This window comes from Pseudophryne corroboree, chromosome 7, assembly GCF_028390025.1.
Source record: "Pseudophryne corroboree isolate aPseCor3 chromosome 7, aPseCor3.hap2, whole genome shotgun sequence".
NCBI classification, from domain to species: domain Eukaryota; kingdom Metazoa; phylum Chordata; class Amphibia; order Anura; family Myobatrachidae; genus Pseudophryne; species Pseudophryne corroboree.
The window spans coordinates 373,808,673-373,826,282 of record NC_086450.1 but is presented as its reverse complement, the minus strand read 5'-3'; the positions used below and the strand labels follow the sequence as shown (position 1 = coordinate 373,826,282).

Here is a 17,610-nt window from a genome sequence, read left to right as displayed (position 1 = left end):
TATATATATATATATATATATATATATATATATACTTCCCAAATGGACTGGCACTCTCCTGTCTTGTATCTCCAACCTCGGTGCCTTCTGTAGTAATGATGCAAAATTCCAAAAAAGGCAGCGGCACTCGGGGATTTGAAAATGTTACACACCTTGACAAAGGGGCATGTGAGCCCCGAAACGTCGGCTTTATGTAAACGGTTTTGAATACACTTTTGCCATTTTCAAATCCCCGAGTGCCGCTGCCTTTTTTGGAATTTTATATATATATATATATATATATATATATTACACCATCATGTGCATATTGTAAGGACATTAATTGATTATAGAGACAGGGAAGATTAAACATTATAAAACAGAGTATGCTGTACTTTATAGAACATATATGCATAGCATATACTGTATATAAAAAGGATAATATAATTTTACTGAAACATTTTATTAAAGACAAATGTTATACAGCATTACATATAGAGTGAGAATCATATATCCCCTTATACACATCATACACAGCACACGACTGAATGATGGAAGGACTACAGCTGGTTGGGAAGAAAGAGCAAACCTGTGAGGTATTGATCCCATCTGTTACACTTAGTATAGGGTTTCCTATAGGAAGGAACCAAACATGTGTATACACCATCACTAATGTGTATTTGGTACTGGTGAGAAATGTGTTTCATGCTTTCCCTGTAGTAACTTCTCTCAGCTCCACAGTATCTCACCATCCTCTCTCAGGAACAGCACATTGCACGTGAGAGCTACAATAAAAGACAGAAAAGGGAAGTTTTGCAATCATTTAATAACCAGAACTGTATAGAGCAAAGAATATGGATCTTCTACGTTGGATAGGAGGACATATAAATGATTGTGGCCATGGAGTCAATGGTCACTAAGGAGGTTTTGGATGACCAGAAGGACTCCGAAGAAGATCACAGGAAGTGACTGTTTCAGAACATTCACATTATATCATCCATAGAACAGTGACAGTACATTTTTTGCATGCTTCTCAAGAGGAGACACTTGAGGCAGAGGATTCCAGTGTGTGTCTACTGTGTTTGAAGTGATGCTACAAATATACTGTTGCTTACTAGAGTTCTTAAGTAGAGTAAAGACTACAAGGTCAAGGGTGTTTTGAAGATGGGGGACCACTGTGCAACAATTCCCCCCAGTTACTGTTATCAGCAGCACAATCTTTCTGGTGATGTCTTTGGGACAATGGCATATGTGCAGAAGAAAGCAAAGCTTTTGTGCCAGCACCATCTTTCCATAGACATAGATGGAAAGATGGCGTTACAGCAAGAATAGGGGAAATGTCAGTGATCCATGAGGCAGTGTGCACCGTACACCATGCACCCATTATAGATAATATACAAGGTCTTTGTGCGATAAAGGCTTATGCCCTTTCGTGCCACTGTGACCAGGTTTGAGAGAACAATCAAACCCTTAGTACACAAAGAACAACTCCCAGTATTTACCTAAACATAGTTAGTTAGTTAGTTATTTTGGGATGTTCATTATAATTTGTTTTCGAAGGACACGTTGTCTCCTAATGCTAGACAATTCTGAACAGTTTGTAGCAGTAATTAAAACTAGAGCCTAACGTAATGGGGTGATTTTTAGCGGCAATCCTGTGATAAACCGGCCCCATGTAATTTTAAGAAATAGCTGAGAGATATGGGGGTTTTACCATTGTTTTTTCTTGTTCACCAGTACCAGTAGTGATGTCTCCAGCTTGGAGCAAGTGCCAGACCACTTAGTTGATATCATATTGACATCAATATCATTACCACTTGTACCTTACATTGATTTCATTGGGATGATTTTTCTGCCCGCCTCCTGGCTAGTTTATACTGTTGCATAGGATGCCCGGGTGGCTGATTGCCGTAGAACTCTGGTGTCAACCAACCTACCAAGAACCTTTCTAAGATGCAGAACACTAAGTACATGCAAAATTCTATAAACTGTACTGCTCACAAATAACAGCTGAATGTTTCCTTCAGAGACGGGTTGGTCATGTTTTCTGCCCAGTGGTGATGGTTTTGGCATTTGATTCCAGAATTGCGATGGTCAACACTATAACATGCTTTTTTATAGTATGGGGAAGATATACTAAGCATTGGAGCGTGATAAAGTGGAGAGAGATAAACTACCAATAGTTTAGCTCCTCTCATCTTTCAAGCACAGCCTGTAACATGGCAGTTAGAAGCTGATTGACTGGTACTTTATCTCTCTCCAAGGCTTACTATATCTCCCCCAGTATGTGTGTTCTCCTGCTGTGTGGTGATAATGAGAAGTACTGACTCAATGACAGTGCTCCTATGTGTATGCACCAAGCTCTCTCTCCTGTGCAGGTGCATGACTACCATAGGACAGCTTAGTCACAATGGTAACATGAAATGATGCCAGGGACAATGTAATCACCTGATGCATGTATATATATATATCCATGCATATACTCTGGCACTCCTCCTGCTACGTCTGCAATCCTGCGGGTATAGTTACTTGCTCGTGTGCCCTCCTCACACAGAAAAGTCTTGGAGTGCCGCCTATCTCTACTGGATATATATATATATATATATAAAGATTCAGCCCGGCACTCCTTTTGATAGAAGTAGTAGTTGCCCAGGTGCCCTCAGTATTGGGTTATCTCACATCTTGACAAAGGGGTTTAATTCCCCGAAACGTTGATGTCCATTTCATTGATGTTCTAAATACAAAGACTGCTTTTTCATAAGACCCTGAGTGCCGCAGATTATTTTCTCGTATATATATATATATATATATATATATACATATATATATATATGTATATATATGTATATATATATATATATATATATATATATATATATGTTAAATTTATTCTGTTATCCTTTGGAATCTATTCACTTTGATCCTTGTAGTTCTAAATGTATGTACATATATTTGCATGTCACGGCAATATGCCCCCAAGATAAAAATAATCTAGATCTAAGCCTCCTAGATAATGTCCAAGGAGGACAATTATCACTCTCACCGCTGTTTCAGAACCTGTGTTGTAAGTTAAAAAACAATCAGCTCACTTCTTCTGCCTGGAGAAAGACTCCTCACCAGATTGTAGCAAATTGCTTTGCTATTTACATTATGCAAATGTACTAATCATTGCACTAATCAGCCTCACTAAATTACCACTTAAATGTACTTACAAGTAATTGCATGCAGTTAAGTTGCAAGAATCTGAACATAAAATTACACTTAACATTGTTGGCTGTTCTTAACCCCTTGGCAAGAGGGCAACACCCAGTGGCACTACAAAGGTTCAGGATTGTCTTGCATTTTAAAAATATGACTCATTGCATTACTTTTCCAATACATTTTCCAAATATGCAACACTACTTAGTAAGCATGGCCATTAACTAAAGTAGTGATATCTGTTTATTATCCAGATACTAATGCTTCAGGAGTCAGGTAGTGAATATCAATCCCAAACATTTTTTGCATTATGGCCCAGATTTATCAAGCCTTGGAAAGTGATAAATTGCAGAGTGTTAAAGGAGGACATTTACTAAGCAGTGATAAGAGCGGAGAAGTGAGCCAGTGGATTAGTTGCCCATGGCAACCAATCAGCACTGCAGTACATCTATAATTTGCATACTGTAAAATGATACAGAGCTGCTGATTGGTTGATGGGGTCACTTCTCCGCTCTTATTACTGCTTAGTAAATGTCCCCCAAAGTACCAACTAACCAGCTCCTAACTGCCATGTTACAGGCTGTGTTTGAAAAATGACAGGAGCTGATTGGTTGGTACTTTGTCACCGTGCAATTTATCACTCTCCAAGGCTTGATAAATCTGGTCCTAAGTATGTGAAGAAATGTATGTTATTATTACTTTCCATGCTCTTGTCTTCATCCATGTCTGCAATGATTTTCTTCCTGTAATGGCAATACAAAGTGAGGTGGGTGTAGCCACACCCTTTCAGGCGCCCCCTGCACAAACAACATAATGCTGTGAAGCAACAAGAATCATGACCATGACACCGCGCGTCATGTGATAGCAGAGATGGGGGGAAAAGGATCAGGATGGCACAGTGAAAACAGAGCTCAGAGGTACATTCCAAAGCCTCTCTGCTCACTATACCATGTGCCATGTGATTGTGGTAGCCATGGTAGCCACATATAGTAACAATGAGTAGAAATCTGAAGAATTATCATTAATAGCAAATTGAAGAAACAAACCAAGGAGAAAAGGAAATTGAAAACTTTTTTTTTTTAAATGGGCTTTCTGCTTTAATTATTGTAGTGCATTAAAAATGTTACATATTTCACCATTGAAAACGGTTCTACACCACAAATAACACATTTTCCTAATGTCTGAACATTACTAAGCTTGGGACAACTGTATGCTGATTTAATATATGAAAAGCAAACTATTTTTTTGGACAATGCTATTATGTACTAATATTTATAACTCTTTAGCATTGTACATTCAAGCCTGCCTTACTGGGTCCCATCTTAGCCGTCCTTTCATGTCTTTCCAAACAATTCAGTTTTTTTTCCTCCTCCCAGACCACCCTGCAAGTGTAAGTGACATCACACACAGTTGAAAGGCTATGTCTGTGTTTGTGGGAACTTGTACGGAGTTGAGGAGTGCACATTAGAAGCACAGGTTCCTCTTCCATAAGCATGCCCCAGCCAGCTCTACCTCAGGCCTTCAGGGCTCCCAGAAAATCATCCTCTTTTGAAATTCTCCTACAGAATAGAGGTGGAAGCTTAGATGAAAGGACGGTGTCTGGGCTGTGCATTTGCAGGCTATTGTCCATTTGGGTGATAGCTATCACTTCTAACTTGTTTTGTAGTTAATCCACTTGACTGTTATCGGGTTTTGCATTGGAGCTAAATGCACAGCTCTTGTGATAGGTGTCCATTGTTTTTGTTCTGTCTATAAAAAACGACTTTATTTTAAGGCACAATAAACTCAATTTCTTGTCAGGTAGCTACATCTATACCCAATGGTGAATTAAATGCCCCCTTTTACCCCTCCAGGGGATACCGCTTTGTTTGGGAATGAATATGGTCCTTGTTAGATTTGAATTTGTAAGTGCATTACTCAGTAATGGGTAATTTGAACATTCTTAATTTGAGTGATTAAGTAGATAAGTGGCTAAAGTTCTGTCTCTTGGTTTTATCTACTTCTCACTGAAATAAGCTACTGTATTATAATTGAGGGTGAATTAGTGCCTAGTAAGTGGCTATGTGAAGGTTGTAGTTTAAGGACAGATTGTATGGGATGTTGTGAACACAGCAGAGTCTGGAAAATATGGATAGAGTAAATGTATGCAATGCAAACCCAATTATGAGAAACATATTCGTACATAATATGAATAAAATGTAAATTGTACAGAGAAACTGAATATGTAGGCGCTATATACGAAACTGTTAAATAAGGATATAGGAAACAGGGACATCCAACACAGGTCCATTGGTCACCTGTAACCATATTGTGCTACACCATTCTTTTACTAAAAGTACGTAAAACAAAATATATGCTGTGCTATTCATGCAACTACAAAGACAATAGTGTTATAAAACATCACAGTAAACCTTCGGCTAATACGTGGCGATTAAAATATTGGATAAGACTGAAAACTGTATCATTGGTTGACTTAAGGGAATTGATATACATGTGTGCCTCTTCCTTGATCAATGTCACCTCATATTATCATGGTGATATCGCTGCATGGTGCGGGAAAACATAAGATCAGGGAAAAATAAACAGGCAAAGGTAAAATAAATAGAATAAGCATAGCATTCCCATTGCTCAGCATATGTTGTTTCCTCTTCATTCCAGAAGAGGGCGGTCAAGTACATGAAACGCCTGAGTATCTGAGCAGGATTCATGGGAAGTGAAAAAATCAGCACATTACAAGTCTATTTGTTACAGTAAAAATATAAGATCTTGCCAAATATGGGCTATATAAGTTCTATGACAAAATCTAATCATTTAAATATGTATGTACATAAGGCAGCTTGGAATTTATATGACCAGGACTAAAATACCAGTTATATATACCACCTGTCTCACATACAGGCTGTTCATGAAAAAAACAAACAAACATGCAGTACAGAATTGGTACCAAGTAATCAATCTAGCAGTCCCGTGCATTGCGTCATATTGCTCCTGCTAATATTTTACACTGCTTTGTATACCTACAATGACTCCAAATATATAGAGTGATTGTTAAATCAAGGAGTTGAAAGCTGTACAAAAGTATTAGTTCTTACTAGATGGTTGGACATGTGAATTTTGAAATTCTTATGAATGTATATTTTCTTTTTTTTTATTTCGATTGTATATTTTGTAGTCTAAAAGATTATTCTTAAAATGCAGCTTCATTATTCACTACATACTTTTGACATCACGGAGCACTGACAAAGGAAAACCACTGTGGCTCCTGGGTGATGCTTAAACCATGGGCCCCTGGTAATACATGATCCCCAGGGGTGTGGCTATAGTTAGGCAACCTGAATCAGCTCTCTAACTGCAGGTTTTGGTGGGTGGGGGTGGGGGGGATGGTAGTAAGCGCGAAAGGAATATAAACCTGTTGAATCTTCATGATGCAGTAGCCTGAGCTACTGGCAGTGGACAGTTAGTGGAAATAATAAAACCTAAAAGTTTCAATATTTATCTTTTAAGGCAGGAACATACAACTTCTGTACACAGTGCCGTGACAGGACGGCACTGTGCCCTGTTTCAGTCCTGCTCCCTAAACCCGTGATGTCATGACATTATGTCTAGGGGTCGGGGCCGCCTGCTCTGGGAAGTAGAGTACTGCTCCTTTGGACTCTCTGGATGGCTCTGCAGTAGCGCTACTGGCTGCAGGGTGCTGTTCCAGTCATCCTCAAAGCCACATACAGGTGCCATGGGGCAGCGGTGGTGACGACCCAAGAGCCTTGCCCGATGGCACCGCTTGCACACCCCTACTTACAGCTGTCTATACATACTGTATGTTACCTGTAGTTTCTATAAGGGATGGGAAGGATGTAATTTTGGGTGCCCTTTAAAGTAGTATAGTGGCAGGGTCTGGCAATCATCTGCTGAGACATTCAATATTATTTATTGCATATTATATATACTCTGCATGCCTCATACGCCAAGCAATTGTAATAAACAGCATATCCCAGAGGAGGACATCTCCCCAAGTCCATTGCAATGTGCTCCAAGCACCACCCCAATGCTTGCTTTATATTTTGGGATGGTCATACTTACACTAATGAATAAAAATGGACACAAGTTGCTACTAACCAAACTGTCCCTTTTATCATCTACATTGTCACTGATTGGTCATAGCTATTCATAAAGAATATTTATTTAGCCTGTAAAATGCTTGCTTTTATTATCTCTAAGGGAAAGATACACTTTGGTGGACTTCAATACCTACCAATCAGGATCAGGTTTCTGCATATGTATGTACAGGCCCACAAGCAGTGATTGGATAATGAGTACCTGGCTGGTCTCAAGTGTAGAAAAAATGCCTGGGTCTTATAGTATAATTCTTGCAGTATTCACAGTGCAATCAGTGGCTGGGTGTGATTTACAGATACATCATTTTCCATAGTAGTCATTTCATTTTCTTGTAGACGGTCTCAGGCGCTTTGCACTGCGAGAACACTGGGTAGCTGGAAATAGCATCCCATTCAAAAAAATCTGAACTTTAATATCATTTGGAAGGAAGCCCATAGAGATAAGAACTGGCTGCCTTGGCTCTTTTAAGTATGACCTAATGGCCTTTCCTGAGACAGGGGGATTAATTTCCTGTGCCATTATCACAACACAATTTTATATCACTTTAGAAAATATATACCAACCTCCTAACACGTTTTACACATGTGTCTAGAATGACCCAATCCAGGGCCGGAGCTTCCACTAGGCAGCTTTAGGCAGCTGCCTAAGGGCGCCGGGACCTGAGGGGGCGGCCTGTTACAGCTGCATTAAAAAGGTAGCATGGTCATACCTCTCACAACCGCCGCAATCCCCCCAGCACTCGTATCTGCAGTAGCCACGACTGCCAAGATCCTGTATTGCAGGGTGACATGCGGTGCTGCTCTTCATTCCAGGCTCTTTCACAGACTACTCAGTCCCATCTCTGCATCGCAGCCTGCAGGTGAGGTGGCTACACAGTGCACTGTCCGCATTTGATAAGGAAAGAGGGGGAGAGCAGCAGTCTTTGGGGGCGGAGATGAGCAGCAGGCATGCCCACTATCTGGGGTGGATGAGCAGCAGCATGCAAACAGATGGTAGAGGGGATAGAACAGAAGACATTTAAAAGAGTAGGGAAAAGGGGGTGAGAGCAGCAGGAATCCACACAGACTATGGAGATGGGGAGAACAGAGCAGCCATGCAGCAGACTGGGGTTGGGGTAGGGCAGCAGTATGCTTTTCACCTGAAGGCTGGTTAGGGTGAAGGGGCAGTAGGCAGAACTTTTGCCTAGGGTGCCGAGAAACCTTGCACCGGCCCTGCCCCAATCTCAAAGTAAAGAACCTTTCCGCTTCCAGCAGTAACTGCTACAATGCATTGCTGAAACTTGGGAACGTAAATAAAAGAATTAGAAAAAGACCAGACAACAGACTAAGCAGTGATAAGAGTGGAGAAGTGAGCCAGTGGAGAAGTGACCCCATCAACCAATCAGCAGCTCTGTATAATTTTATAGTATGCAAATTATAGATGTTACTTCAGTGCTGATTGGTTGCCATGGGCACTTCTCCACTGGCTCACTTCTCTGCTCTTATCACTGCTTAGTAAATGTCCCCCTAAGGCAGGGTTTCTCAATTGTGAAACCCTGTCAGAGTTTGTATGAGTCTCACACCTCTATTTCTACATTTCTACAGCATAGGACACCATAAGCCACTTTTCACAAAGTGCTCCTGTTCACATCGAGACCAATGAGCTCAGGATGTGTTGGAAGTGGCTACTAAGGGGGAGATGTATCAAGACTTCTAATGTGTGTACAAGTGGAGAAGTCGCCCATACCAACTAATCAGCTTCGCTCATTTATAGACTGTACTTGAGAAATGCTAGCTAGAAGCTGATTGGTCCCAGTCATTGAATGGTGCACAGTCCTGTTCTAGATGGTGAAATTATTTGCGAATATCTTCCATTGACAGGCATGTAAAGTCAATGGGCAATCCTTAAATTTTCACTTTCTATAGCATGCCAATTGGGTCACTGAAATACTGTAGGATGTCTGCGTGTGGCTGGCTCACAGATCTGGTCAGGGTGCAATGATTGAAATAGATAAAGTTATACTGCAGACTACAGCCACTGTCACAGCATGCCACGTCTTCATTACATAGTCTGGGTAAAACTGGGCACCCACTGTAAGATTTTGATTGGTCAGTTGGGTCATTTTGGTGAACTATTGTACCACGTGGGGGTTCTTTAAGAGCGTACGCGTCACAAATCTTGCATGTTATACTTCTATTGCTATTAACATGTAGGGCTACTGGTGTCCTCCAATGTGATGGCAATATCAGGCTACACAGGTATGATATTACAGGCTGTTTATGCTTCTTATATGTTGTAGACTGTGGAACTGAGCAAAGATTGCTCAGATATGCACAAACTTACTAGATCTTCTACTGCATTTGACGTTCCAAAAAGAAAGAAAAAACAGAGTTATTGCGCAAACATGTTACTTGTGTGCCGTGGTTTTATGTGTCACAAATCTGTAGTGAAATTTGTGGTCCTGAAATGTCTCTGGTTGTAAAGAATAGTCATCGCCACAGCACTGATTTCCTTCCCGTCTATGGGCAGGATTTATATATAGGACTTTTGAAATTTAATTGAAATTTGTTTTAATAATTTTTGCAGCCATACTGGAGATTGTAGTATTGTATGGCATTTCATGGTGTAACCATTATATATACACCCAAGATCTTACCATTTCTTCATGATTAGAACATATTCCATAGAACAAGTATCACCTCTGATCTCCCATTGCTAAGTTACAAGTGACCAGCATTATATACTACATAGAACAGGCAGGAGCACCTTTCATCTCCCCATTGCTCAGTGATCTGCATTATATACAACATAGAACATGCAGTTAGGAGCACCCGTGATCTCCCCAGTGTCCAGTGACCTGCACTATATACTACTTAGAAAACACAGGCAACAGCAACTCGGATCTCATTGCTCAGTGTCCAGCGCTGTAGAGAAGGCAGGAGCAGCCCTGTTCTCTCCACTGTTCAGCGACCTACATTATATACTACATAGCATAGGCGGTTAGGAGCACCTTTGATCTCCCCATTGCTCAGTGACCAGCATTATATACTACATAGAACAGGCGGTTAGGAGCACCTTTGATCTCCCCATTGCTCAGTGACCAGCATTATATACTACATAGAACAGGCAGTTAGGAGCACCTCTGATCTCCCCATTGCTCAGTGACCAGCATTATATACTACATAGCATAGGCGGTTAGGAGCACCTCTGATCTCCCCATTGCTCAGTGACCAGCATTATATACTACATAGAACAGGCGGTTAGGAGCACCTCTGATCTCCCCATTGCTCAGTGACCAGCATTATATACTACATAGAACAGGCAGTTAGGAGCACCTCTGATCTCCCCATTGCTCAGTGACCAGCATTATATACTACATAGAACAGGCAGTTAGGAGCACCTCTGATCTCCCCATTGCTCAGTGACCTACATTACATATTAATTAGGAAAAGCAGGCAAAGCTACTCGGATCTCATTGCTCAGTGACCAGCGCTGTAGAGAAGGCAGGAGCAGCCCTGTTCTCTCCACTGTTCAGCGACCTACATTATATACTACATAGCATAGGCGGTTAGGAGCACCTTTGATCTCCCCATTGCTCAGTGACCAGCATTATATACTACATAGAACAGGCATTTAGGAGCACCTCTGATCTCCCCATTGCTCAGTGACCTACATTACATATTACTTAGGAAAAGCAGGCAAAGCTACTCGGATCTCATTGCTCAGTGACCAGCGCTGTATAGCATACAGGAGAAGTCCTGATCTCTCCATTGCTCAGTGACTAGCAGTATATAGCTGAGAAGCACCACTCATCTCCACATTGCATAGTGGCCAGCAGTGTATAGCAGATAGTAGCACCCCTGAAATCCCCACTACTCAGTGAGTTGCAGCATATAGCAGGCAGGAGCTCCTCTGATCTCCAGATTTCTCACTGCATAGTGAGAAATGTATTTCTGATATCCACAACACTCAGTGAGAAGCAGTACATAACAAGTAGGGTCACCTCTGATTCCCCCATTCTAACAGTATATAGCAGGCTGGAGCACCCCTGATTTTCACATTGCTCAGTGAATGGTAGTATATAGCAGGTAGAAGTATCCCAGGTATCCCCATTGCTAAGTGAGTAGAAGTATATAGCAGACAGGAGGGGTTGGGTTCGTGTGACCGGTGTTTGGGATCCCGCTGGTCACCATACCGATACCGGGATCCTGAGCTTTAGATTGCCGGCGGGGAGGGGGGGGGGGCAATCACAACTAAGGGGGTTATTCGAAACTGCGCATGCGCGGTGGCCGCATTGCGCAGGCGCGTCGTTGCCCGGCAGCGATGCCGCTAATAAAGAAAGCGGTCGCAGCGGCGACCGCAAGAAGATTGACAGGAGGAAGGCGGAACCGGGCGTCAACTCACCGTTTTCTGGGCTTGGAGATCCTAACGCAGGCATGTCGAGGCGTTTGGAGGGCGGATGTCTGACGTCAAATCCGGGACCTGCAGCGCTGGATTGATCGCACAGGGTAAGTAACTCTTACCCTGGTCTTGTTCTACACAAAACTTTTATTAGCATAGCCGGGCTGCACAAGCGATCGCAGCCTTGCTATGCAAAAATACACTCCCCCATAGGCGTCGTCGATCGCACAGGCTGCAAAAAGTTGCAGCGTGCGAATAACTCAGAATGACCCCCTAAGCCCCTTGGAGGCTCGCAGCGCTCGCCGCAGGTTCTATTCCCACTCTATGGGAATAGAGTGGCAATAGTCCAGGAGTGGGAATAGTCCCTGTCAGTCGGCATGCCGACTGTCAGGCTTTTAAGCGAACAGGATATCGGCGGCGGTATAGTGACCGGCGGTCTCCCAACCACCGGTCACATAACTAAATCCCGACAGGAGCACCCTAGGTCTTAGTGATCAGCAGTATATACCAGTCAGAAGCATCCTGGGTCTCCATGACCAGCAGAATATAGCAGTCAGAAGCACACTGGGTTTCATTGACCAGCAGTATATCACAGCTAGGAGCACCACATGTCTCAGTGACCAGCAGTATATAGCAGGAAAGAACACCTCAGGTCTCAGTGAGCACCAATATATAGCAGGCAGAAGCATCCTGGGTCTCAGTGACCAGCAGTATATGCCAAACATGAGAACCCCAGATCTCAGTGACCAGCAGTATGTCGCAGACAGGAGCATCCAGGTCTCAGTGACCAGCAGTACATAGCAGGTAGAAGCACCCAGGTCCCAGTGACTAGCAGTATATAGCAGATAGGAGCACCGGAGGTCTCAATGACCAGCAGTATCTATCAGGCAGGAGCATCCTCAGTGGCCAGCAGTACAGAGCAGACAGGTGCATCCCAGGTTTCAGTGACCAGCAGTATATACCAGGCAGAAGCACCCCAGGTCTCAGTGACCAGCAGTATCTATACGGCAGGAGCACCCCAGGTATCAATGACCTGCAGTATCTATAAGGCAGGAGCACCCCAGGTATTAGTGACTAGCAGCATACAGCAGGCAGGAGCACCCCAGGTCTCAGTGACCTGCAGTATCTATAAGGCAGGAGCACCCCAGGTCTCAGTGACCTGCGGTATCTATAAGGCAAGAGCACCCCAGGTATCAGTGACCTGCAGTATCTATAATGCAGGAGCACCCCAGGTATCAATGACCTGCAGTATCTATAAGGCAGGAGCACCCCAGGTATCAGTGACCTGCAGTATCTATAATGCAGGAGCACCCCAGGTATCAATTACCTGCAGTATCTATAAGGCAGGAGCACCCCAGGTATTAGTGACTAGCAGCATACAGCAGGCAGGAGCACCTCAGGTCTCAGTGACCTGCAGTATCTATAAGGCAGGAGCACCCCAGGTATCGGTGACTAGCAGCATACAGCAGGCAGGAGCACCCCAGGTCTCAGTGACCTGCAGTATCTATAAGGCAGGAGCACCCCAGGTCTCACTGACCTGCAGTATCTATAAGGCAGGAGCACCCCAGGTATCAGTGACCTGCAGTATCTATAATGCAGGAGCACCCCAGGTATCAATGACCTGCAGTATCTATAAGGCAGGAGCACCCCAGGTATTAGTGACTAGCAGCATACAGCAGGCAGGAGCACACCAGGTCTCAGTGACCTGCAGTATCTATAAGGCAGGAGCACCCCAGGTCTCAGTGACCTGCAGTATCTATAAGGCAGGAGCACCCCAGGTATCAGTGACCTGCAGTATCTATAATGCAGGAGCACCCCAGGTATCAATGACCTGCAGTATCTATAAGGCAGGAGCACCCCAGGTATTAGTGACTAGCAGCATACAGCAGGCAGGAGCACCCCAGGTCTCAGTGACCTGCAGTATCTATAAGGCAGGAGCACCCCAGGTCTCAGTGACCTGCAGTATCTATAAGGCAGGAGCACCCCAGGTATCAGTGACCTGCAGTATCTATAATGCAGGAGCACCCCAGGTATCAATGACCTGCAGTATCTATAAGGCAGGAGCACCCCAGGTATTAGTGACTAGCAGCATACAGCAGGCAGGAGCACCCCAGGTCTCAGTGACCTGCAGTATCTATAAGGCAGGAGCACCCCAGGTATCAGTGACTAGCAGCATACAGCAGGCAGGAGCACCCCAGGTATCAGTGACTAGCAGCATACAGCAGGCAGGAGCACCCCAGGTATCAGTGACTAGCAGCATACAGCAGGCAGGAGCACCCCAGGTATCAGTGACTAGCAGCATACAGCAGGCAGGAGCACCCCAGGTCTCAGTGACTAGCAGGCAGTGCTGGATGCGAGAACCTGCCCACTACTTGGCTGTTTGTGGTTGTGTTGCTTAGTACAAGGCAGAGGGGGCGGCGCAAAGGAGGTTGGCAATGGTATAATCTCTTGCTCCAGATTATTTCACTCTCCCAACAGCAGAGAGAGAGAGAGGGAGCTGCGCGCAGCTGACACCCACAGGAGTTACCCGTGTACCCGGCTGCTTCTTCGCCCAGGGATTTAAACAATTTCCCATCCCGGAGGAGCTGCAGAGCCGCCTGCGCCCCATCCATCGCACCGGGAGCCCTGAGAAGAGTGCAGTGTTTGGAAACTTAGCACAGACGTGCTCGCTGCCTTTGTGCATTCCCCCCTTAATGTTGCATGATTGGGAAGGGAGGGGGTGCTGAGGAGCCCCGGGCAGACAGGTGATGGGCGTTTCAGCGGAGATCTAGAGCTGCTGCCTCTTTGGGTTTTGTAATGTTGGCGTGATCAGAGCACAGACATGCAGACCCTGCACCCCATTGCCTCCTAGAGACCACCCTCTGCAAGGAGAAGGAAAGGAAGGGGAGAGAGAGGGGAGCAGGTTGGTGCTGGAGATCCCACCCCAACCCCCCTAAAAAAACGTCCAGAAGATCCAACACATTTGGTGGGGTGTTGATCCCCCTCTAAGGGATGGTAGTGACTCCCCCAGACACAGGAGCGGGTCTGCGGCTCCTACAGCAAGACGTTGCATTGTCATTCAGTTATAAGTGCAGCAGCAGGACGCAATGACGAGCTGGGCTTGGATTTTGCTTCTAGGCGTCTGCTACCTGTCTCCTTCATCCTGCGAGGTAGGTCTGGCCGGGTGCTGCCCCTATGCTAAATATACCTGCATTTCATGTATATGCATCTATACAGCACATTGCACACTGTATTTTCTGCAGATCCTATCTTGTATGGTATACTGATCCTTACGCAGCCTTCACACTTCCACTGTGTCTATGGGCAGGGCTGCAAGGACGTGCAGTACTAATGCACTGTGCTCCCACAGCTGCTGCAGCTCCTCTTTGCACGGTCATGCTGCTCAATCTCCTCTACTTGGGCGATTTGGTAACTCAGGGCCGTGATTGACAGCTCTCGTTTCCCAGGAGGTGCTGCAGTAGCTGCGACGAGTCCCGGAACGCCATGCAGTCAATGACAGCTGCCTCCCCAAGAGGACACAGCGCAGGTTTTCCTGCACCGGCCTCCCACAGTGGCCTTAATAATTAAAATCACACCATCCTGTCCTTTTCTATACAGCACATTCTCTCAGCCCCATGCCTTGACAAGATCACGGCTTGTTCAAGCACATTGCAATTGTAAATGTTCCTATTTCCCCCGCCTCTTCAAACTATACTATGCCAGAGGCCCTACTCATGTGCTTAAATGTGATATATTTGAGCACATCTGTCTTGTGCATAGTGCCTCTTAGGAAAGTTTAAAAAAACTAGAAATAATGTGAATTGGTTTGATCTTATACACACTGGAAAATGCAAACAAATGACAATTGCACTGCAGTTTATGGTGAACGAATATTCATTTATCATATGTTGGTAATGTGTTTCTCCTCCTGTGACTGGGAAGCTGTGTGTTCCCATCAGGATTTCACAGGGCACCTAAAAACCCATAGCACATCTCATGGAGCTATACGGTCGGATTCTATATTGCAAGTCAACCCCTTTTTTTAGTTCAAGAAATACATATGTGGGAATTCAAATGTTTGAAAAGTGGGTTGGGTGTCTTTCCCCCCCTGTCTATTAGATAGGAAAAAACAGACACCCAACTGACTTTTCAAACATTTGAATTCCCCCCATAGTCCTTTTTTTTTTTTTTTTTTTTTTTTTATGTTTGGCCCAGGGGGCTCTGTGCAAAAGGCTTGGGAAATAATTCACCTAAATGTGCCATTTTTAAGAAAGTCTTTTTAAGAGCGAGTTTTCTTGATTCGATAATGTAGTATTATATGTCCAAGTTCAAGGACAAGAAGTACCAAACTTCTACGCCACCAGGTGAATTTCACTTTTTAGCATCTTTAGATGAAGTCCCGTGAAGCAAACATTGAGATTGTGTAGAGGTCTTATAAAAAACAAAACCCAAAAATTACCATGGAACTTTGAATTTCTGTTATTCTTAGGACATTGTATGTTAATAGGCCGATGCAGAATGTGCACGTGTGTTGTAAACATGTTTTGTTCTATATAGGTGTAAGATCAGGGATAATTTGCATGATGTGTTCCCTCCAGCACAGATGGGGTTAATAATGAATTTTTGTTGAGGGGGGGGTTTTTGCAAAATGCATCATGCCATAGCATGTGTGAGAACTGGAACAGAGCTGATAAAGTTTCAAGGCTGTGTTGTAGACTGTGTAATATATATCCCCAGGCTTCTTAAAGAGAAAAGGCAAATCCTGGCGCCTTTGGTGGTATTATGTGTAATGGCTGGCTTTTATTACTCTGTAAGACTTTTATTTTTGTCCACCTTTTTGATGGAGTGTTAAGGGGAAGTGTCTGTCACATATCTTGGGAGTGAGACTCTAGATCAGACTGCAGTTTGAAGTAGAGGTTGTGCTTGGGTGTCCGTACTACTGCTAAGCATCTCTCCCCCCACCCCCTTGGAAAAATAAACCTCTGTTGTTGAGTTTATGAGTAAATTGAAGCAGATACCTGTCTGTGCGGTTTTCTCAAAGAGTTTTGATTTACATACAGCTTGATGTGGTCTTCTTCAAAGCCTCCAGTCATTTCTTTCCCCTGTAATAGTACTTGTCTACTGTAAATGCAGACTATCTACACCTTGCCACCACCTCAGCTGAGTTATTGGAAAGGGGGATTAAAGCATGCCTTACCTCAGCGCACACGTTGGTATGTCAGCTTATATAGCCATATAAAGGAATAATGGCAACAGCATATTTTGGAATGATTGATCAGGGAGCTTACTGTACAACCTGTAATATGGCAGCTTTCTGCAACAGCCCTAACCGGAGAGACAGATTTACATGTCTGTATTGTAATTATATTGGTGAATGACTGTGGGCCGTGGATTGGACTCGAGTGCAATTTTTTTTTTTTATTCCTTCACGTGTGTACCTTTAGTCTCCAGACTGCTGACAGGCTTCCTCAGGGAAATGGCAGGCACTTTTTCCATGTCTAGTTGAGTACAGTTTGCATTTCTGAGAAGACAGGTTGCAGAGAGATTTAATGCGCCTAGTTCCTTGCTAGCAAAATGGATTTTCAGTGACAACTTTGTACAGCAAAAAATGTGACCTGGTAAGCACAGGTATTCCAGGCAGGCTCTGATAAGGAACAAATAAGCCCTTAGACGTAATTGTGTGATGTTGACGTTTGTTTGTCATTGTGCCTCCGGTAGGAAACCTGCACAGCTTTCTCTCTGTGACATTGAAGGTAATTAGTTGGGTCTCACATACCTGAAGGACCATGCAGCCTTTCCCCCTGAATAGCTAACCCATGCTGTAGAAAGTGCTGGGAGCCCCCTAGCTAGGACTGGTAAATCTGTGCTGGAGTTGCAAGTCATGCATTTATTTTTTCACCCCCCCCCCCGCAATCTGCTCAATAGTAAGGGAGGATCCAGCATGCGTGCTGTACATTATGT

The 17,610-nt window shown here is 43.9% G+C and overlaps 1 protein-coding gene and 1 long non-coding RNA gene across 3 annotated transcripts in view; one reads left to right on the top strand and one right to left on the bottom strand.

Moving 5' to 3' along the window:
- Positions 1–423: 423 nt before the first annotated feature.
- On the bottom strand, positions 424–17,514 carry LOC134945317 (uncharacterized). The gene is made up of 4 exons (XR_010182097.1): positions 17,426–17,514; positions 17,088–17,170; positions 3,877–3,920; positions 424–764 (listed from the first exon to the last, which is right to left on the bottom strand). It is a non-coding gene; the product is annotated as an uncharacterized LOC134945317 (long non-coding RNA).
- The window catches only part of PDGFA (platelet derived growth factor subunit A), a 61,498-nt gene continuing 58,011 nt past the window's right edge, over positions 14,124–17,610 (top strand). The window contains exon 1 of one of the 2 annotated variants that reach the window (XM_063934511.1): positions 14,124–14,819. In XM_063934511.1, coding sequence (XP_063790581.1) covers positions 14,757–14,819 — 63 coding nt within the window. In that variant the 5' untranslated portion in view covers positions 14,124–14,756. The remainder of the gene's footprint in view (positions 14,820–17,610) is intronic. The other variant, XM_063934512.1, reaches the window with a different exon arrangement.